The sequence below is a fragment of the Mycteria americana genome, chromosome 2 (genome assembly GCF_035582795.1).
Source record: "Mycteria americana isolate JAX WOST 10 ecotype Jacksonville Zoo and Gardens chromosome 2, USCA_MyAme_1.0, whole genome shotgun sequence".
Taxonomy (NCBI): Eukaryota; Metazoa; Chordata; class Aves; order Ciconiiformes; family Ciconiidae; genus Mycteria; species Mycteria americana.
This window is the reverse complement of record NC_134366.1, coordinates 96,752,225-96,775,364: the sequence shown is the minus strand read 5'-3', so window position 1 is coordinate 96,775,364 and position 23,140 is coordinate 96,752,225. Positions and strand designations below refer to the sequence as shown.

Sequence of the window (23,140 nt, the reverse complement as noted above, 5' to 3'; positions counted from 1 at the left end):
TTCAGCCATGTCTTTCTGAGCTCTCCATGTGCAGTCAGTTTGGAGTATGTTAGTGCTGTCTGACCTTTAAGTACATTAGTTTTTAACTTCCTTTTCATTTTCCTCTGTTTCCAGGAAATTGAAGACCATGTGGCATTTTTAATAACTGTTCCAACGGCCCTAGCAATTTTTTTCGCTATATTTATCCTTGTCTGCGTAGAACCTGTATTTAAGAAGCTGCTTCGTATATTTTCTCTGGTGGTCTGGGTATGTCTTGTTGCTATGGGATATCTCTTTATGTGTTTTGGAGGAATCATCTGTCCCTGGGACCAGGTAAGACTGTCATTATTATTAATTTTACTTCATTGGGTACATTTCCAAGAACCATTCTATGCAAAAGTATTCACATTAATTTTTGTGGGACATCTCATAAAATGTTTTTGTGACTAAGTGTTTGCATGCTGAGATTCCTCGCATCTATTTTATAAATACCGAAGAGATGTGCGTACTTAGAATATGGAAATATTTGAAGGATTTTGCTTTTATATTTTTAAGCTCCTTTGCATAATGAACATTTGATTCCAGTCACCAACCTCTTTGTATAGCACATATTTGATTCTAGTGACCAATTAACATGGCAGAAATGCTAGTTTTGTTCAAGACTGCTGACGCTGTCTTCTTCAGCTTAAAATGTTCGAGCTCTCAGTGTAGGCTTTCTGTGGTCTTCAAGATGTTCCCTAGCAATGTGTGAGAAAAAAAGGACTGGGAGTTTCCTTGCCTTTCTAGGGAAATAAATGAGTAGAGAAACAGTGAAGTACCCTTCACATTTTTAAAATTTTGTAATGAAGACAAAGCAAAAATATAATTGCATTTTAGTAGCAGCACTTTTGAAATATCAATAAATGATGTGCAATATCCAGTGCTGCGCCTGATCGATTCTTCTGTGTTCTGCCGTATCCTTTTCCTTTTCCCAAGCCTCTCTACGTGGGAATACTCCTGATATAATAATTGTAAAACCCTTCAAAGGACGGAAAAAAGCTTTAAAATATATCTATATGTCTTCTGAAAATTTCATGCTGATCACATGAGTTTATTATAACCTTTAAATGGTAGTGTTGTATCTGGGGTGCCTTCTAGGTCTTTTAAGATAAACTTGAAACAAATTCTCTGACTTGTTATTCAGATCGTGCAAAGACTTATGCAAATACTGAACTTTAAGTATGCGAGTAGTTCCTTTAAAAGCTTTAATTCGAATGATTTAAATTACTGGTGTATGTTGGTAATATTAGTTTTAGAGCCCTTACCTTTGTGGGTGACTTTTATATTCTCATTTTCTTGGAAGGTTCAGGGATTAATTAGCTATGAAACCACCTTCCTGCCTTTTTTTTTTTTAAGTATTTGAAACTACCAAACCAGGCCACACTTGCATGTAATAAAAAGCAAATCAAAACATGTAGTATTTTTCTCTAGATACAGATTTCACCCTGGAAGTCCCTGTATCTTTGTGATATCAAGTCTAGATAATTCCCATGGTTTTACTTCTTCGTTTTATTTACTTTCATTGCCAGTTGCGGGATGTCATGCTAGAATACGTCAGGCTTTCAAGCTTAGAGGCAAAGATTTAATTGGCCATATTATTTGTTCATTGCAAATTCTACTGAGTTTAATTTTGTTATTTGAAAGGTATCGATAACGATTTTCAAAAGCACGTGGCATAAAAGAAGTCCAAGAGGGATGCCGACGTCTCGGTCCCGGGGTTGTATTTAGCCTGTGAAGATGGTTTGTCCTGCCTTGCTTTCCTCTTAGGAAAAATGTAGGCATTCCCCCAGCATGCGAGGGACGTGGCTGGCCCTGGGAGGCAGGAAGGGCTGCAGACCTCCGCGGAAAGGCATTGTCTTCCTGCAGGTTGCCAGGACACAAGTCCTCTGATGTTTCAGTCCACTCCTTGCTTTGCGTGCAAGCGTTGCTTGGAGAAGAGGATATTTGGGAGGGAGCTGCACTGACTGCTCTGCCAGCAGCAGCCGGCTCCGGGCAGCTGCCTCGCCTAGCGCTGTGCGGGCTCCAGCCCAGAGCGGGCCAGGCTTTTCCAGAAATCCTGGACCTGGCTGCAGATACAGGGCTTAACTGCACCGTGCAGGCGTCTTCGGCATCTGGCGGGGTGGCCCCTGGCCACTGCTGGGAGTCGGAGGTCCTGGGCTCCCAGCAGTGGGACCCTTTGCTTCCCCCAAACCATTTCCCCCCCCCTTCCAATGGCAGCGCTGTTTTGTTGATCGCTTTTGTAGCTATACTTTCACCTAGTGTCTGTTAAGAGTAAACTACGGAAATACGGGAATTCGACACCTTCCACAATAGACTCATCACAGGTTTGATGTTTGTGACCGTTTGCGAAAAAGCAGTGAGCGGTAAAACACTGCTGTGTATTCCTGTGATGCTGGTGTTTTGATTGCTCCGCGTCAGGAATACGTAGGTCAATAATCGGTGTTCTCTCCGAGAATTATACGTGAAAGCAAATCTGAAAAATCCTTCCTTAGTGATCGCTGACAGTTTCTTTGCTGAAGTTTTACATTTCGTGAATTTTAAAAACATTTTGCTTGGCTTATTAGGGTGCTTTTGTTGTTCCTTTATCCTTTTTATGAAAGAAAAGAAATATGATGTAAAATTTAAATTAGTTCTGTTTCAAATATGTCTTTGTCAACATAGCTAATTAGAAAGTTATTAAAATGAAAATAAAAAAAGAGCCAGTTCATGCACACTTATTTACTAAACACGTGCTTTATTTTAATTTTCTTCAAATTACAGCCTAACTTTTGTTCTGGTCCAGCAGAGTTTAAAAATACTCTTTTCATCATATCTTTCGTGTCTTCTGAATCCTAAGCTTGTTAAAAATATGGCATTTCTTAATTGTACTAGTAACTACTGAAAGATAAATTTTCTGCATACCGTAGTTTATAGAAAGAACATGTTATTGTCTCGTTTGTGCACAAGCCTTCTCCCTTTAAAAGACAACCCCGCATCCTTTAAATTTTGGCTTAATGATTTTAATGTTCCTTTTGGCTGTTTGCAGCTGCTAAATGCAGTTTTTCTCTGTTGTCTGAAGGAACCTTAGGTGTGAACTGTTGCAGCTTTTGTTTACAATAAAATTACGACTTCAGAGAAACTATTTTGGTTATGAACTCAATATATATTTAATGTGGAGCTGTTCCTCCTGAGCCTGCAGGCACATAGCTCAAATAACTTTCAGGAACGGTAGAGGGCTGGAAATGAGGTGGCTGGTCAGGGCCATTGGTTTTTTTTTTTTTTTTTTTGTTAGAAACCTGTGGGCTGATGTGAAATAAGTGCAAATCGCAATTGGTTTCAGCTGTCTTTTCGCTGTCCCTGCAGACTGCTTTTATCTGTCTGCATTTCCTTGTCTCTCGTTGGGCTGCAGCTCCAGCTTTGGAGGGAAAGCTGTTATCAGGTAGGTATCTGGGCACTGTTTGAAGGGGGAAGGCAGCACGGCTGTAGACGGTCACTCGGTCCCTTGGGCCGGTCTGCAAGCCCCGTGCTGGCTCTGTAGTTGCCTGCTGAGCCTGATCCAAAGGCTGTAATTGTCACTGGGCTGCGTGGGCACAGTCGCAAACCCAGCTACGAGAGGAGCCAGGAGATTTGCGCTATCAACCCTACCGACTAACTTACCTCTTGAGTTAGTCCAAGCTCCCTTCCTCCTCTGTGTGCACGATGAGGAGAAGCGAGTACCTTGAGAGGGAGGTGGAGGGTGCCTCAGTGAGGCAGTGGGTGGCCTTACCTGAAACAAATTAGGACAGTGGTGGCAAATGTCTTTGGTACCTGGCAAACTTTTTTAAAGAAGTGTGGCAACCCCCTCCTGTTGGTGTCAGCCCAAGTTTCTGTCGGTGCCAAACTTGGCAGTGGAGCCCCTGGTTATCCCTGGTGGCCCAGGGGACTTGGGTGCTTCGACAGGAGCTACACACACTACGCTGTGTTACAGCCCAGGAGGGAGGCTGGGCTGTCTGGTGGGAGTTGTGGGGCTCCTGGCCAGGGTTGGTAGGGAAGAAGTAGAGCAAAGGAAGTCATGCAGAGGCTCAGAGAGAGCACTTGCCTGCTGGAGGTTCTTTCCAAATCTAAGGTGTGAGCAATAATGCGTGGAGATGGTTTCAGTGAGGACAGACCCAAGGATGATGCTTAGAAAGGTCTGTGCGGAAATCAGTGGACGTGTTTGGTGGAGGGCCAGCAATGCAAGGCAGGCAAGCTGAGGAAGTGGTGCTGGTGGAAAAAGGTGATGTATTGATTTTGCCGTGTTAGGACTTTTCCCTACTAGAGAAAGGAGCACCTTTCCTTACAAAATGTAAATCCAGTAGCTATCTGTAGAGTTACATGCCAGGGAATGAATTTAAATTAGTTTCCTCTTGTTTCGCTGACAGTGTAGTTATTGTACAACAGTCGCCTTTCCATGTCATCCTCTGACATCCCTAATACTTCCTCAGCCTTTTATACAGGGTGTATGTAAATATGTCATAGCACATTGATATCAGTGGGTAAAAAGAGCTCTTAAAGCATGCAGTGGATGATGTAAAAAAAGAGAGTAATTATACAGCATTATACTAGGCTAATGAATTCTATCATTGCTGGATTTTGGTATTCAATTCTACTTAATTATAAATACGTTTGCACAGCCCAGGCACCAGATGTGTTCCTCCCTGTCTATATTCAGTTACAGCACAAAAATTACTTCAAGCAGGATTTGACGCTTCTGGTTTCCGAAAAAAGTTATCCACAGAGTGATGTGTTTAGAATATATGTTTGGCTATTTTTAGCCTAAATGCTACTTTTTGAGCTGAATCTAAAGCACTTTTTTTTGTTTTGTTTTAATGTGTCAGTATGGAATGGTTTAATTTGGGCCTTGGAGCAGCCCTGGTTTACGAAGTGCGGGCAAAATTTTCTGTATTAGTATTTATAATTCTCATTTTTTTAATACTCTCTTGGCACCTGAGGATATCGGTCTATCGTGTGCTGGGGGGTAAGGGCCTGCACAGAGTGTCTGCGGTTGTGGTAATTAACTCCTGTATTAGGCAGCGGGGCGAGCTGATGGCTCTGCAGAAAGGGAAGAATTTTCCTTATACAGAATTACATTGGGTGCCATTTCCGCACCTTGCTTGGGACCTGCCTTATCTAAAGTCAGCCCTGCTGTAAATGATTAATAACGCGTTGTGTGGTTAGGCAGTGCAAACAAAAGGAGTGAGACGTTTGAGAAGGAGAGCAGGGCGGGCGTCAGTGAAGTCCCTGCAGCGCAGGAAAGCAAGGATGAGTTGCTGTCAGCTGTGTACTGCCGGCTCAGGAGCTGGAGCGCGGGGGAGACTTGACATTTTTTCAAGTTTAAGATTAATCAGACTATCAGGAATGAGTATCCCGAGCAAGGAACTAAATCTTGGAGGAGCATGGTTCTGTACCTTTTAGGTGAACAGTCACTTGAAAAAGGACGTAAGGAAAAGCAGGAGGCTTGTATGCAAGGGGAAGATGCTGCCCAGCAGATGATACTGTGCTTTAGGAGTAGGTGTTATAGAAAAGGAAGGAACCCACAATCCACAAGTATAAGCCATATTTGCAGTTATATATTCGAGGACAAGAACAGATGATTTTTATCTCAATATTCATTTTTTATAGACATGTGAAGTCACAGGCTTAACAGCAAAACATTTAAGTGTGTTTATCAAGCCTGGTATGGCTATATCTGTATAGAAGACAGGAGAAAGCAGAGCTATTAGAAACCTGCCAGTTAGTCATTAAAATCAGTAATATAGTAGATTAATATAGTAAAATAGTGCGTGGAGCCTTGGAACACCCTGCTAGCACTAATGTGCCATTGTTAACCTTTGGTATGTCATGGCAGTGCATTGTGATAGCTGTTAATGGAAAGAGAACTGATTTATTTTTTAAATAGGGAAAGCAGTTTTGTAAAAAAAATAAATCCGTTTTAGTGCCAAATGGAAGACTAGAAGCACTGCTAGAGGAGATGAGCATTATTAAAGTAACTGTACATACAGGTGAGGGGAGATGGCAGCTAGTGTGACTTGAGAGAGCATCAGGCCGGAGGAGGATTGCTGGCTGAATTTCTCAGGGAGCTCTCTGGGGAAAGTTTGCCTTTATTAGTGCTTTTTACTAGTGGAGGGGTGACAGAATGTCACCGCTGTAATTAGATTTGTTGAAGACCCAGTTAAAAGATTCCTAATACAGCAAAAGATCAGAATATTATGGGGCAGAAAAACATGACCTTGAGGACCGTAGTAATAGCCACTAGATGAAATTTAATAGCAGGAAATGTGAGGTGCCTGCATTTGGGAACTAACAGCAGAAATTTCAGCTATAGGCCAAGAGTTCATCAATAGAAAATGAGCAGGGACAAGCAGAATGAAGAGGGGAAGCATTAATTGGTCACTGGGTCATGAGGTTATCCATCCAGAAAAGACTCAGTTATGATGGCGAAGTATCCAGCTAAGGTTGGAACCTCACCGGGAGCACTATGTACATTTCTGGTCACCTGCATTCAAACAGATAGACCGAAACTGGAACAAATGCAGAGAGTGCCAAGCGAGATCACCAGGAGAAAGGAGAATTTTGTGAGAGGAGATGGGAAGAGCTTGACTTGGGTATAGATCAGCAGGAGAGAAGAACGCTGAGAGTGGTGTGACTGCCATCTACAGATAACCCGTGGTTGCAAACATCAGATTTGAGGAGAAGCTACAGAAGATAAAAGATTATTGACACATACCCGCACCAAAAAAAAATCATCCAGCCATTAATGAAATTTAAACTGGAAATTAGAATAAATCCCTTACCATTAGGGCACTGGGTTTGTGGAGTGACTAATATCCTCAGGATAATAAGGATTAAAATAATGAATTGGTTTTACAGTGGAATGCTGACCTTAGCTGAGAGTCATTCAGTGGCTTCAGTAGCAGGGACATGGACTTCCAGGAGCATCCTTTTAGTTCTTTATTCCTACGCACTACGTGCATCTGGGGACTACTGAACTAGTTTAAATGACAATTTACTTTGACCTGTGCCTGAAGTTCATCTAAAAACTGAAGAGATGGATTTTCTGAGTCATAAAAGTTCACGGCTTTTTGCTATTTAAATGTCTTTTATCCTTCCAGCAGTCTTCTGGAGCAGTAGTCTCAAAAATTATAACATCAAGGGATGATAATCTTGCTATATTTCTGATCTCTTCAGGCATTCATTATAAGGCTTATGAGAGAGGCTTAGTGTAATATAAAGTAGAACAGACTGAATGTGTCCTGCACCTTTGTCAGAAGAACCTGATGAAACCCTTGTTTCCCTTCTAGTTTATTTTTCTTTACTCCATTTCCTGTAGTGATTTTTCCATCTCGGAGCATACAATTAAGTACAAAGGCTGAGCTGATTGTAGATTTCATCCAGATTATTGCATAGTTTGTGTGCAGTATGATATTTGCTGTGCAAGTCATGTGAATGAATTTTGCTAAAGGAAGCGTTAAGGTAACTCCATCAAAGTACAATAAAAATGTGAGTCTCAGATAAATATGCAAAACCGAATGTGGCAAGATTTTTCTCTCTGATGGGAAATAACACTTATCAATAAGTACATTAATGTTCCTGAGAGTACTGAAACTAAGCAATACTAATTTCAAATATCATCATATTGTTTGGATGTTGCTGAAGTCAAGAGACCAGATGACAAATGGAAATTAATAATTTAAGCCATTCATAAGGCTTCTTATGTGCTTAATAATTGATTTGACGTTAGGAGATAAACTTTTTAATAATTTCATACCAGATATTAGTTAACAATTACTCGTATGATGCAGCTACCAGAGAACCATTAAAGAAGCTATCCGGAATTTCTTGTTAGCAAGTATAATTTAGGGTAGCCATGCAAGCCTTTACCTTTCATTGGAATTGTTTTCCACTCAGAAATGTGACAGTTTACCTGACTTCCAGGAGGAAAGGTTTTGGCATCACACTGCGTGAGTCTCTTGGTTTGAGCTCTTTGACTTTGCTTACCTGCCTGCTATGGAAAAGCTTGTACCTGTACATGGCCATTGGATGTGCTACTCTACGTTTTTATTTTTGTGAATTAGGTAATGACGGTGTGTAGCATCATAGATCCTGACCTTTGGTCATTTTTCACCATTTGTCTCAAATCTGTTTCTGTTTGCAGGTTCTATTGCTGTAATAATTCAGCTAGCGAGCTGTTACACAAAGAAAAAATAAAATAGATGGTGAAAATGTTTCCTCCAAGCTGCATAAGAAGACTTCAGTTTACTTGTTTGAGGGTGTTCCCTGTTTCTGTAGCTTTTATGAAGTTTTAGCCACAACTGTTGTGCTAAATAAATGAATCTTAGTATCTGGATTGTCAGAGGATCACTTCTCTTTTAGTCTAGGAAGCAGGTAACAGAATTTCCCCCCATGTGCTTGCACTTTGTGATATGCTGGCTGTGAAATACCTTTCAGTTTCACTTGCCAGTATACAAATCTATAATGCTATGCAGAGATTAGGAAACATTGCTTACATTAAATTAACTAATATTTGAAAGAAAGCGATATGGTCTGCCGATTACAAATTTGTTGACAAGCAAGGTGCTAAGCATACTTTTCATCCTGGTAACTCCATGAATAAGGATGGGCAGGTTCAGTAATGAAATGGAAATAAAATATATGAGAGAAATATATCTCCTACATTAATTAGTCACAAATATTTGTACTATAGTGGTCTTCTATTTCTGGTTACTAAAATTAAAAAACTTGATCTTAGAACTGAATTTAAACCAATTTTGTGGCTTTAGCACGTCCTAATTCTGATAGATGTCAGAAAGAGGTTTTGTAGCACAGAAGACATCTTAAGTTTTTTGGCAGCATTTACAACGGATTCATCAGTGTGGTTAAACCCTCTAAACTGTTTGTAGAGTTTTACAAAAGTAAGAGATAAAGAGGTAGAAATACATTTGATGTAGTAAGGCTCACTCAATATGAGTTGTAGAAGATGTATGTTTAAGTTTTATATATTCATATGAAAAAATATAGTTTGTAAAATCTATGTGAATAAATTTTTATAGATATCTTAAATGCACAAATATAATTATGTCATAGAATTGTGTTATTGTATGACTTCAAATCTGTTTAAGTTCAGGTTTTTCAGAATAATGTATAATTAAAATGTCAGTTAAATAATAGATAAATTTTAAATTGCAGATTTATTGAGAACTAGAAAATAGATGTGCTTTCAAGAGATTATTCGTGTTCATTTAATAATTTTTTTGTTTTATTTTACTATGTGACAAAATAATTTTTTTGTATACAAAGCACTGTGCATTGCTTGTTTATTGGGACATAGCTTTTATATTTATATTGGCTTAATTCATCAATAGGCTGTCTAGAAAAACAGGAAGGAGAAAAATAATGGACCAAGATAATAGTCAATTCTCAGAAAACATTTCAGTGCTGCAGAGAAACAATCCCAGAAGTATTTATCTTTTATGATTTTGCTACCTCTTTAGGTAATGCATGGGACTGATTTACACGTTGATATGAGAAGGGCTGGGAACAGGAAAGGCAAGAGGACTTTGGCAGGTTTCAAAAGGAGCAGTCTTTCAACAGGGAACCAGTAACTACTTGGGAGATCCAAACTGGGGAGAAGGACACAACATCTCCCAGCTTCTTTATTGCAGAAGAGCTAAGCCTCCTGGGTCACTATCACAGGAACTTAGATACCAGTTAGGACTCTTTGTCTTTTAAAAGTTTTGCTTCTTCTGCAAAAATAAAAAGTGCTTGAGTGCTAAGAAGAAGCATTGATCAGAGTGTCTTAGTCTGACCACAGTAGTTGTTACTGCTCATACTCGCACAAGGAGAAGGCACAGTCACCCCAGTTCATCTGAACTTGCCAGGTGAAAACAGTGAATATTAAGTAGTGTAAGCAAAAGCCCAGCCTGGGCTTCATTGGACTGGGGAATCTGGGACAGGGATATGTTTGAAAAAAAAAAACCACCCACCCCACCTCACCCCCCCCCCCAACCAACAAACTGAAATACTAGAGGTTTCATTCAGAGCAACCAAAAAGCCAAGAGAATTGCACACAGCCCAGTATATGTGACAGTGGAAGAAAAACCTTTTCAGTCTATCGGAGAAAAAAACCCCACCCTCTGTCCCTCCACATACATGCATTCACAAGGCTTAAAAAAAAAAATGTTTTCACGGAATGCAGCATGCACTGTTGTGCCAATTAGGAAAAAGGTTTTCTTTCTGTTAGTACTACAAAGCTTCATATTGATTTTATAGCTTATGATAAACTTCCTGTAAAAGAACACATTTATCAGTAGCGTCAATTTTGTGTAATATCTGAAGTTCTTGAATTATATTGTTCCGGCACAGTTAGTTTGAACAGTTTAAAATTTGACTACATGTTAATCATGTTGGATTGCATTTTTTCATTTGCTTCTTGTACTACCATTTTAGCTAAGCTATATATATATATATAAATTCTGTATCTTACTTTTCAGGGCATTCTCTTTGCTTAAATTGGCAAACTTGAATCTATTCTTAAATGTTCTGATTTCTGTAACATTTGCCTGATTTGCAAATGTCTTTGTTTTGCAAGAATCATATTCAAGATGGCAGGTGGAGTGATGACTTAGTAACTACAATCTCCCTGTCTCACGTCTTCATGTGGCATTGCAAAGTAATTTGCATTTTGTAATCTGCACAGTCTTTTTCCACATTAGTGCTTTCTAGATTTCTTCCTTGTTGTAATATCCCAATTTGAGATGGTTTCTGTAATATATCAGTTTGCACATTTGTAGTACGAATGTCCTTTGACTATTTTCTGCTTGTTTTGGTTATTTCACAGTTCCTTTGTGTTCCTGTTTCAGCTCTTCCTTTCATACATTTCCTCCTAAGTTTGCACCTTCTCATATTTACCGTGACAGTTGTCTCTTCTCCCACTTATTCATGAAGACAGCCTTTCTTCAATGTAATACATTGTGATTTTTCATCGCCCTGTATTTTTTGTCTTGCAGCCAGCTGTAGTCTTCATAACAATATTTTTTGCCTCATTCAAATCGGATGAGTCTATGTAAATAACAATTTTTAGGTGTCGTTAGTGACAATGATAGTGTTGCAAGTTGAAATATCTGAGGGCTCAATTAGGGTTCTGTGATATTCCCCTTGACCACACTTGCAGTTCTGCCTCCCCGAAAAAAGAAAAGAAAGGGTAAAAGCTGTGTGGCAAAGGTTTTTTTCTCTTTGTTGGTAATATAACCAAGCAAAAGATTATGGTTTTATCTTCTAGATCCTGTAATTTTTGTTTTGTTTTGTTTTGATAATCTGGGATAGATTTGATCCTAAGTAAATAGGATTGTACTTCTTATGTGATAGTATTGTATACATTTTTCTTTATTATGCTGTTGTTAGTCTTGATAATCAAATTTTTTTCCAAATAATTTACAGTAATGAAGGGAATGGATTAAACAGTCTCTCGTATAAAGAAGGTGAATATCTAAATAAATCATATTAAACATACATGTGCCTGAAAACTTCTACTTTCCATAAAGAACTAAAAAAAAAGATCTTATCGCAATTAAATGAGGTAGAGATTTGAGTAAGTCTTTTTTCCTCATGTCACTCTCTGATTACCCATTATGACTGCATATGTTATCTAATGACAGTTCCTGTCAGTGTGTACATATTACTTACACACATATATAAACCAAGTATAATATGGTGTTTTAAATGACTTTCACATAGATGAGATTACAGTCTTACTTAGATACACATGGATGCTTTTTATTTTCTTCTTGCAATAACCTGAATCTGCTCAGCATTTAGAAACTTATTTAAGAATATCATATATGATTTTGGGTCTTTGTCAGGTCCAATGTGGATAAACTGCCAGGTCTACTGGATGACCCAGGGTCTTGACAAGGGAAGGCAAGTACGTTGTCTGCATGATATTAATTTGTATATTAAATGCCATTAAAAGGTCAGGTTGGTGCACAAGAAAAATTAGGAAAGAGCATGTTTCTTTGGTGAGATGTAGGCTGGAAAGCAAAATTCTGATTGATAAGAAAGCCCCAAATGCAGAAAAGTGCAATTAATGCACATTATCATGTGTGAATCATATTTGTTTCTCTACTACCACGTAATATGCTCTAGTAGAACACAAGAGTTTCATACTCATTGGTGATGTAGGCAGATGGTTACAGGATGTATTTCTCCAGAGGGGCTAGCAAAAGAATCTGTCCTTAAATACCTCTTAACTCCTTTTCTTCTCACCTCTCCTTATTTACTTTTAACCACATTTCAGTAAGTACTACTTTTCTCAAGCCATGTGAACATGCTGCAAATGGCATCTTACAGTGTTGCAGGGACATGTGGCCACTGAAGTCAGTTATAAATGGAAAATCTTTCTGGATCCATAGAATTTGCATCCATAGAATTTGCATCATTTCTGTGATTCAGTATTTATCTAGCAGTAGCGATCACAGATTAGTGATTTCACATAATGTAGAAATGCAGAACAAAACAACTTTGCCTCTTATGTTGTTGTAGGGTTTGTATTCTCCTTTTTTTACCGTGCTGAGCAACCACATATCTTAGGGATTTATAAATAAAGTGGGATTTTATTAAATAAAATGTCAGGTTTCAGTTTTCAGTACTTTTGCAATTGTGTTGCGATTTTACATGAGAGTTTTTCTGGGGACGTGTTTTATCAAAAAAGAGTGAGATTTCCAGGCCAGATGCGTCCCTTTGTTGAGGATGGCTGCAGTCTCAGCGATCGTGGGAGAGGACGAAAGCCCACCACCGCCGTGTCTGGCTTCTGCCTCCCGCTGCTTCCATGCGGCGAGCCCTGTGCCCGCAGGCGGGTGGCTGCCATTCCCTGGGCACAGGCTGAGCCCCGGATGCCGGAGAAACACTGGAGTCGCTGTGTAAGGTTGTTAGGGAGGACGGAGGAAGCAAGTTAGACTGGCCGCAACCCTTGGGGGTTGATCCCAGGTCCTGGGGTTTCAGTACTTGGAAGAAGCCACCGAGAAGTGTGGTGAGAACCGTGCCCCTCCGCTCCTGCAGCGTGGAGGTCTGGGCGTGCAGGCGAAGTAATGGCTTGTGTGAAAGTGGTGCCTGTTGATTTTTTAGCAGGCAGCTTTCCCCGCTACTCTTGTGTTTTCCTTCTTTCTGGGAGCTGGGAAAGTTGGTTACACAGTCCTGGACAGTAGATGGTTCCTGGGCAGCAGCGTGGAGGGAGAATGGCTGAAGGGAAGGGTGAAGAAATAAGAAGGGTTGAGTTGAAACGGTAAAAGAAATATAATCCTTAGTTAGGGAAAAGTTAGTGTAACCCGATGGTAAATAAATTCCCTGTTTGAGTAGGCAAGGAGCAGCATGCATTTTGTATGTATAGGAAATAGACTTTCAACTCTTGTTATTTGTATACTCAGAGGCAATGGATAGAAATGGGATGGCAAACAACAATCTGCAAAAACACTATAGGAGTTATAAAAATTGGAACAATTTTAAAGTACAGCAGGTCAACAATATTGTGTATTTCAGGCTGCTGCGTCTTATGTCATGCGGCTATAGTAAGGGTTCTTGCTGTTAAGGAAATTGCTTATTAGATACACCACATCATCAAGTACTTTACAAACTGAAATTTATCTTACATATTTTTAAATACAGTTTAACACTTGGCACACTAATATGAATATGACTCTCCAGGTGTTTAAAAAAAAATAACGCTAGCAAGAGGGGGTGTGTGTTTTGAAGAGATTAATTTTAATGCAGAATATGCATAAGGAAGTAATTCTTTTTAGGCAAGGTCTGTTGTTGAAGTCATGCAATATGAAGTAATACATTAAACTTGTCACAATTTTAGAATATTTTTTAAAGCAAAGAAATTTCTGGGCCAAAAAAATTTTCTAAAAATGTTCTTCTTATGAAATACAGCTGAAAATGTGATGGCTTCATTGACTTACCAGTAATAAAAGTGAAGTTTTTCTTTTCCCCCAGTCGACTTTTCCGTATTGTGTTATACTTGGAATTAAAAAAAAAAAAGTTTACAAACACAATGTAATGTTTCTTAGCGAAGTTACCTTTTCAGTATCCCCTTAACTGGCAAAGTATCATCATCATGATTGAACCGTAGATTAGCTAAATGATCTCCCAAATCTTGTTTAAAACAGCAGTGCTCTAACCCTCCTTCATCCTGAGCAGTCTTAACCTGCTCCCAAGAAGATCCTCCAAAAGAAGCCATCACCTAAACTGTAACCGCACAGTAAAAGATTATAGCTGTGTCTATGCAATTAAAATGTTGCTCTAGTTAGGTTTCTTCTTACTATTAAGTAAATTACTACTTGAAAATCCCATTTTTCAGTTCTCAAACTAGTGACACTTTCTTAGTGTCATTGTTTTTCTGACTAGAGATATTGGAGTATTTTTAGTGTTGAATTAATTTTACGTAACTTTTAATATTTAGGGCTATACATTTTTCACAACTAAAGCCACGAGTTAGGGAAGAGGCAGCACTGGGCAGCTGGTGGGGTGAGAAACCACGGTAGCAGCGGTGCCTGAGCAGGCAGAGCTGCCAAGCTGCCCTGTGGAAGCCCAGGTCCTCGTTATCTTCTGCTCCTGAGCTCCCACCCTTTTTCCTTGAAAGCTCAAATCTCTCACACCTCCAACACATCCCAACTCCTATATCCAACCCTTTCTCTTCCAAAGCATCTCCTAAATTTTTCCCAAACTTTCCTCAGTAATTCCTCCTGTTCCTTCCATTCTTCCTTTTTAAGTCCTCCTAACCAGAAACCCCATAGTCAAGGTTCCCCGCTCCCCTCTCGAGCTGTGTCTCTGTCCCTTACTTCTTAGGCTTCCCATCCTCTTTTTTGCCACAGTTTTGTCTGATCAAGAATTAGTGCTACTGTAGTTTCTCACTCCACTGTGCCATGGTATTCCGCTGCTTGCCAGGAGATTAGCAGTCTTTAGTTGGTCTTTAAAAATAGCTGTGCCTGATTTATCAGGTTGTTCTTCAAAGACGCATAGCCACAACTTCTGCTCTGGTTTAAATATCTCATGGGGGTGTTATTTATCAAATAATTTTGGACAAGACTCTTGAGGGCAGGAAGAGCAGTGGGACACAGCAGGTCTATTCATGATGCAGTTAAGCTTGTTTATAATTTCTGAAACATTTCAAACGATTAATTCTGATTTTCAAATTACCATCTCACTAATTTTCCTTTAAACTTGTAGGATAGTGCATACCTGAAATATTTAGGCAACCTTCAGAATATGCTTGTTTACGTCTCTCAGGTTTTGTTAAAAAGAGAAAGTTTCTACTATTAGAGAAAAAATAATATTAAAAAAAATGTGGGGAATTAAAAAAACCTGAGTGACTGAAGTACGTAATTTCTGTGAATGCATAAAAACATCTGTAGTAGAGCAGATCAGAAATCATTATGCAGTATTAAGACATAATCACCACTGTTTTGTGAGAGCTTCTTCGCCACCTTGCTGCCTAGTAATTTTATGGTGGGCAGTCCTATCTGATCCTGAAGGTTTGGGATTCACTGACAGTGGACCTTGTCAACACAGTAAATTAACCCCGTTATATTATAACCCCTGTTAGCACACTGATGCAGCCTCTGGTACTTGAGTTAATTCAGATACAGCTGAACGTATAGCTGAAGCGACTGTCTGTTTCTACATGCCTCTTAGTGTGCAGGACCCCCAAAATGGGACAAACGTGATCTGAGACATCAGCTGATGTATCCAGAGTGGAATCTTTCCCAGAATAGCATCTCTGATCCAATCTGTCCATCCATCCTCCTAGCAAAAGGCTTTGTTCCATCCCTAGTCCAGAAAACTGGCTTAAAACCTACAAGGAAGCCTCCTGTAAGATTGTTCTCGAGTTCTTCTTCATTCCAGTTTAAACCTCTTGCAGTGAGAAAACAATGTTATAAAGGTTGTAATTAGATTACTACAGTTAGAAATTCCCAGATGATGTATTGCCGTTGTCCACTTTGACACTTACATAGTTTTAATGTTGACAAACTACCGCAGAAGAGCTCAGTTGAGAGTATGTTGCAATCATTAATCCCTTGTGCTTGGGCAAGCGCTTTATCATGATTATCAGAAGATATTTGCATGAATACAGGCAAAGGTGACATATGATCTAGCCTCTTCGTACTCAGGGAGTAATGGCTTTTCAGCTTACTGTAAGGGAAGGGAGAACAGCTGAGGAACCAGCTGGAACAATTCCAGTGTTCGGCAGGGTCTGAAGCTGAGTAGGAGATTTTCGCTGGAGCAGCATCTCTTCTGAACGTTCAGGAATGGCAATAGTTCGAAACCCTTCTGTGGAGCATCTCATACCCCTATTTTGTCCTTGTGAAATTCCTGAATCTTAGTATGGTATTTTTAGATACAATGCAATACCTGGTCTTGCGTTACATGTGCTTATTTTTATTTTAAATATCTGACTTTCCCTGAATTTTGGAGGATGCGTCATGTCCCCGTTTGTTTAATAGGTCATCATGAAGGTAATACTGAGCAAGGATCATTAAAGGGGATATTGTGTGTGACGAGTGGAAAGTTATTTTTAACCACAAGACTGAAGAGCAGTCTCTTCTATCCTAGTCCCCCAAAAGAGAAGAATGACTCATTTACATTTCAGATGAGATACAGATACCGTCTGTTACCAACTGCATTGAGATTTGTGATGAAGCCTTCAATAGATTGCTTTCAGATGAATAAAAAAATGACAGGTTATTGAATATATCAACAGTAATGTTTGCTCGGCTCTGACTACACTGGATTTTCAAGAGATAATGTATTTGGCCAAATTGCTTGCCATATTGCAATTATTTTTTTAAATGTTTTATTTATTTTTATTTTCATTTCAGTCCTTTAAGAACAGTAAGGTATGCAGAAAAGCTTGGTCTCAGAAACCAAGAACTGTTGAATTCTGCACTTACTGTCTCGGCTTCCCACTTGATGTGCTTTGATGGGAGAAGGAATCAATTTACCACTTGCAGAATATGATGTTTAATAAAATATCTTCCTTCTCCCCCAGAATAGTGCCCTTTTTTGAGTAACATGGAATAGTGAATTACTTTATCTGGCATCTTTTGTTTGTTTCTGTAAAAGAAGCAGCTTTTATGGCTAAAAAGTACTGTTTTGTCTATATTGATGTCAAGAGTGAAGTTTTTACCTGTAGGAGAATAGATTCAGCTACTTGTAACAATAGCTATAATTTTGATGGAAGTACTGGAAATTCCTCATTGGATCATATTGGTGGAGTAGCGGCCATCACGAGCATTTACCTCTCAGATTTTTCAGGGAGCCCTTGCAAAGCAGAATCGATCGCTTGTCACAGTGGCGTTTCGGCAACGTCCTACTTTATTGCAGTTCAATAGCGGCGTAAAACCTCCAAGGACCGCTTTGAGATGGATCAAGGTAATGCTGTAGAGAGAGTATTCCTGTCAGGCGTTGGTTTGGGAGAGCATACAAGGTGGCAAGGTGACAAAGGCAGAAGTGGCAAAGAGCGTGCAAAGCCTGTGCGGGGCAGGCTGAGGAAGGACCGTGCGGTGCTGTCGGAGCTTGGGCAGGGCTGACGAACTGGCAGCGATCTCGTGTGACCGGTGCTGCCACCGTTTGCCTGCCAGTCTGCTGATCAGGAGCCGTCTCTGGCAGCTCTTCCAGCTGGACAAGCCTTTGCGGCTGCATCAGAGATGTGTTCGTGGTGTTGGCTGAAATAATTAAATAGTGTAGGAAAACAGATAGGAAAGAAATCAGAGCGTTCCCATTTGGATGAGGTTATCAGAAGTGTGGTTGCTCACCTGCAGCATAGTTCTGGCAGCAGCAAGATGTGTGTACTGACAAACCAGGGAACAGAGTGGTCGTCTGATGCACACCTCCACAGCTGGTGATTTGGACGACAGCTGTAATCCATACGTATGTGGGAGAAAGTGGGTATGGGGAAGGCAGTATATTTTAGGTCGAAGGATGGTCATAATGAGCTTCTGTGCCATCAGTACAATGAGAAAAAGAGGAGCGTGTTTTATCCGCGGCAATACCTGAATTGTTATCTGCACCAAGAAATGGGGTACCTTTTGCTGAATCAGGACACGTAGAGATGGGGTCTGGCCGCAATCACTGCGGACAGACTTGTTTTCCTCTTCTATGCTGTGCTGGTTTTGGCTGGGATGGAGTTGATTTTCTTTATAGTAGCTAGTATGGCGCTATGTTTTGGATTTGTGCTGAAAACAGTGTTGATAACACAGGGATGTTTCAGTTGTTGCTGCACTAGTCAAGGACTTTTCAGCTTCCCATGCTCTGCCAGGTGCAGGAGAAGCTGGGAGGGGGCACAGCCAGGACAGTTGATCCAAACTGACCAAGGGGCTATCCCATACCATATGGCGTCATGCTCAGTATATAAAGCTGGCGAAGAAGAAGGAAGGGGGGGACGTTCAGAGTGATGGCGTTTGTCTTCCCAAGTAACCGTTACGCGTGATGGAGCATCCCCTGCTTTCCTGGGGATGGCTGAACACCTGCCTGCCCATGGGAAGTAGTGAACGAATTCCTTGCTTTGCTTTGCTTGTGTGTGTGGCTTTTGCTTTCCCTATTAACCTGTCTTTATCTCAACCCCCGAGTGTTCTCACTTTTACCCTTCCGATTCTCTCCCCCATCCCACCGGGGGGGAGTGAGCGAGCGGCTGTGTGGGGCTGAGTTGCCGGCTGGGGCTACAGCCCGACACGTGCCCGCCCCGTGCAGCAGGCCGGCGGTGTGCTGCCCCGACCTTGGGTGACATGAAGGAGCACCGTGGGCTCCTGGCGTGCTCGGTGTGAGGCTCGCGGGAGAGCTGGGGGCTGCCGGCCGCTCTGCACGGTGACCCAGGGGCGCAGCGGGCAACGGGCCGTGGGGCATGGCAGAGAGGGGTACAGCAGGGGGTGATGGGGAACCTGGTGTTTGCATTTCCCAGCAGAGGAAATCGAGTAGGATTTACAGCAGCAGGTGCTCAGTCTAAAGATATTACAGTAGGAGAAGAGCACACATTTCTGGATCTGTTTTCTCCGCGTCTCTCAGTGTTGCCAACACTGATCGGTTCTCACTGCTGGTGGAGGGAGCACGGGGCCACGGAGGGTTGGTGAAAGGCTCTGAAGGTGGGCATTAACATGTGTGGCAACCCACAGAAGGTAATTCTACTTAGTTTGGGTTGAATTGAAGGTTTTCCTCACAGGATCCAGGCTATGGCATTGACACCTAAAAAAATGACACAAATGAATACTTCCAGTATAGTCTTGTATAATACTTCCAGTATAGGTGAGTTTAAGGATAATATCCAATCATTACAGGGTATGAAAACACTGAATTTGTTTAACTGCCTTCATATATACTGGACAGCGATGATAACAAACACGCAAGTTACCACGTGCATGGAATAATACATACAGACTTGCAGCACAATCCTGACCAGGTGCATCAGAGCCTTAATTTCAAGCGTACTTTGTGCATGTAATCTTCACGTAGATACACGTTCTGTTTTCAGCTGCAACAAACATCTAAATGGATACGCACATTATTTTGTATTATGCGGTCCCCAGAACTTGGGCACAGATACGTGATTTATATATATCTAGCTATCTCTATTTGATTGGAGCTTCAGAACTGTAAATAGTAGCTAGAGATTTCTTTCCTCTTAAGGATAGGGAAGGGATTCAGACAAGCAAAATAACAAATTGCCAGTCAACGTACAGTTTTTCTGTCAGTGCCATAAAGATAATACTTGCTTTCCTAGAGGTGACCTGTTTTTTTTGAAGTAGAAAGGATGGAGGAAATTAACATATATTTTACGTTTATTGTCACAGGTGTATGATTACAAGGAACAGCTAAAGTAACACAGAGAGAAATGTCTTCTTTAGATGTGGAAAAACTGATTATGTAAATGTTATTTGGGTAATGCAGTTTCTTCCCCCATGCCAGCACTTCAAAGAGGTACACCAGCACTGCAGGATAAATAGGATGAAGGGGGGGCACATATTCAGATCTTCCTCCACCCACCGTCCCCCACTTTAGTGTTTCTAGATGTTCATTTGAGTACTTCTGAATTCGCGTTTTCATCACTGAACAAATCTAAATCCAAACCAGGAACTATCAGCAAAATAACACGCCAGAAATCAATCTGGAAACATCCTAATAGTTATGCTACTGTGAAATCAATGTAATGGAGACTAGAATAATATTTTGCATGTCTTTCAGTTATGTTTGGTTAGTTGATTTACCCATGTGAAAGAACTAATGCTTAGCAGAAAGTCTGGCTGTTTGTGCTGCCTTACCTAACACTGGCTGAATTGCTACAGAAGGGATGGTGTCTGATGCAGGAGGAAAGCAGCTGATGTTCCAGATGCCAATTTGAGTGTATATTTGCAGTTTGTAGAACAATGTTTCTAAAGCTCTAGATCAAGGTTTTTAAAGCATTCCTGTTTGAATGCTTCATCTCGCAACAGCAGCAGCAGCTCTGGGAGCCTGAGAGTGTTTATGTGCCATCCGCTGTTTGGGAGCCCTTGTTATGGATTTGTCAGGAGTTTAGCGGATGAAAAATTAAGATTGCACGCTCATATATGGATTTCATAGTCACATTCTCATTAGGGGACTACACCTGGCCTTTGTTCTGTGCTACTTAAAAAATAAAGTATATGGCATCTGTTTAAAAAAAATCTTTAAAAATAGTATCAGGAGGAAGAAACCTATCAGAGCTTTCAGTAATTCTAAAACAACCAGCTACCTGAAACACCAGGTAGCTGTATTCTGTGTAGCACGGAATTTTCCACTGTGTGCTCTTAAGTCCTGTGTCATTTACAGTGTGGGATATTGCTTTTCCCGTATTTCCCAGTTGTGATTGCTGCTCCCTCTGCCACTGCAAGCATGATGGGTTAGCATCAAATCCTCCCATCTTCTTGTCCCCATTCCTTACAGCCTGTGCCAGGTGCAATTGCCTATTTTCAAATTCAAAATATCTAAATAACTATATAGATATGTAATGTCTAGATAGTTCCTAGATATCTGAATCTGAAGAGTTGTCAAAAAGAGTCAAAGATATCCTCTGTCTAATGCCAGGGATCTTTAAAATTCCCAGGCTTCTTTCTCTGCCTTGGTGGGAAATTCCATTCTGCATTCTTCTCTTAAGAGGCAGGAGAAAATTCCTGGTTCCCCTCATCATAACCCCTGTTGCTTGAAACAGTGTCAAACCTTGAGGTTTTGCAGTTGCCCTTTAGCTAGTAGATGCTATTGGAAGCCTCTCATGACAGAGAGACCTTTTTGTTTACAGTTTTTAAGTAAAACCTGACATCATAGAACTGATCAGAATTCCTAAGTCATACATAGGTGCTAAAGATCATCAGAAATGAGCCATTAGGTGCTAGCAAATCAACACCAATATGTCTTTGTTTTAGGAAAAGAACAAACAAAACCAGGCAGAAAATACGACATTGAATGAGGACCAGGTATGCTGGGTTTCTTCTTTTACTCTTTCTAGGTTCCTCCTCTGTAGCTGCCCCCTTGTAGAGCCCAGTTATGTTTGTGTGAGCAGCACACAGACATCATTATAATGTAACATGTTTTATGTATGATAACTTTTATCTGCTTATCCATTTAATTATTTTACCTATTGATAAAAAATACTAAATCCAACCATTCAAAAACATTCTTTATATTATGTGATGTATTTGAGGACAGGACAGGTGACATTTTCTTGCAGATAACTGGTCAGTAATGAAAAATAGGGCTGCCAAGGAATGATTTCTTCAAGAGCCACATTTTATCTTAAAAAGTGCACAAAGCAAGCAAGCAAAAACTGCCAAGAAGTCTGAAGGTTAAACAATTATTCTGTCTGAAATTTCTGACTGATTTTAAACATCAGCTTTTAGAGGAAAACAGGACTGCAGATATCATTTGAAGCCGATTTTAGAATGTCAGCCTTAAAATAGAGTCGTTCCCGGTCACTTCCGTAAGGATTTTGTGCATTCAGAAACTTGAATTGTTTAGAGAAGTCGTATGGGTCATTGCTTTGCCTTAATTTATGTATGCTCTTTTGTAAACCTGAGAGACTATATCTCTCCTAAGACGGTAGCCTCCCCCTCTCCCAACCCCCAAACCACTAAGGACTGAATTCCTCTGTAACAAAAGACCGGTGTAAAATATGACTGACTTTGAAGTAGATATTTTACCTTGTATTTAAGTTCATGTTTCATGAGCACTGAAGGCCAAACACCAAGTGTGTTTAGACTGATACACTGCTGTAGCTTTACTGAGTGAATGCCATACTGAAAGATGCTATACTAGAAATGAAAGTCGTTAGTCATGAAAATAGGGTTAATGAAAGAAGTTACACCAACAGCAAACATTTATGAGACACAGGCATCTTTTCATTGACCATGGGCAGCTGCAGTCCAGACAGCAAAATAAACAAGAGGACTGTGTTAGTGCTTGGTATGTTTCTGCTGGATAAGACTGACTCTGTTGCTAGTATATATTGATTTAAACCTCGAGGATGCTGAGGGAGGAAAAAAACAACAGGACTGAGGAGAAAACTATTTTAGAACTTGTTATGAAAAAATCAGTAACATAATTTTATTTCCACCTGAGTGGTTGATAATTGCTAATTTTTCCCCAAAACTCTCATACTGTCAATATGCACACGTTATGCATATACTCTTCTTCTGGACAAATATTACCATTTCTCAGCTTATTGAAGTTTATGGGTAATCAGCATGGCTTTTGATCCTTGTATAAAGCGTAGAAGATGTCTTGTGCATAGGTCTTTTCAAAAACCAAAAATGGGCTGAGCAGAGTTTGAAATTTTTAAATATGATCTCAATATTATTTTCCCATATGTAAACAGCTCCTGAAGTTGCTAGGGGATGTTTCACAGTTGGGAATGAATCTAGTCTCTGCAATTGCCAATAGTAATGCCAAAAAGTAATGGCTTCGTGAGATAAACCATCCCTATAAATATGTTGCCTGTACTATAAAGATGTCTGGGAGCCTTCTGCAAAGCACTAGATCTTTCTGTTCTCCTAGGAAAGCCTGGAGAAGAGGTTTCTCATTTCAAAACAATTATTATCTTGCAAAATATGGCTTCTAAAGAGAATATCTGCATGAA

General features: G+C 40.2%; 1 protein-coding gene across 7 annotated transcripts in view; it reads left to right on the top strand.

Moving 5' to 3' along the window:
- The window catches only part of ADCY2 (adenylate cyclase 2), a 239,302-nt gene that overhangs the window by 19,906 nt on the left and 196,256 nt on the right, over nucleotides 1–23,140 (top strand). For 6 of the 7 annotated variants that reach the window (XM_075494060.1, XM_075494057.1, XM_075494058.1 and 3 more), the window contains exon 2: nucleotides 115–312. In XM_075494060.1, the coding sequence (XP_075350175.1) occupies nucleotides 115–312 (198 nt within the window). Of the gene's footprint in view, nucleotides 1–114; nucleotides 313–23,140 lie in introns of those variants that run through there. The other variant, XM_075494061.1, reaches the window with a different exon arrangement.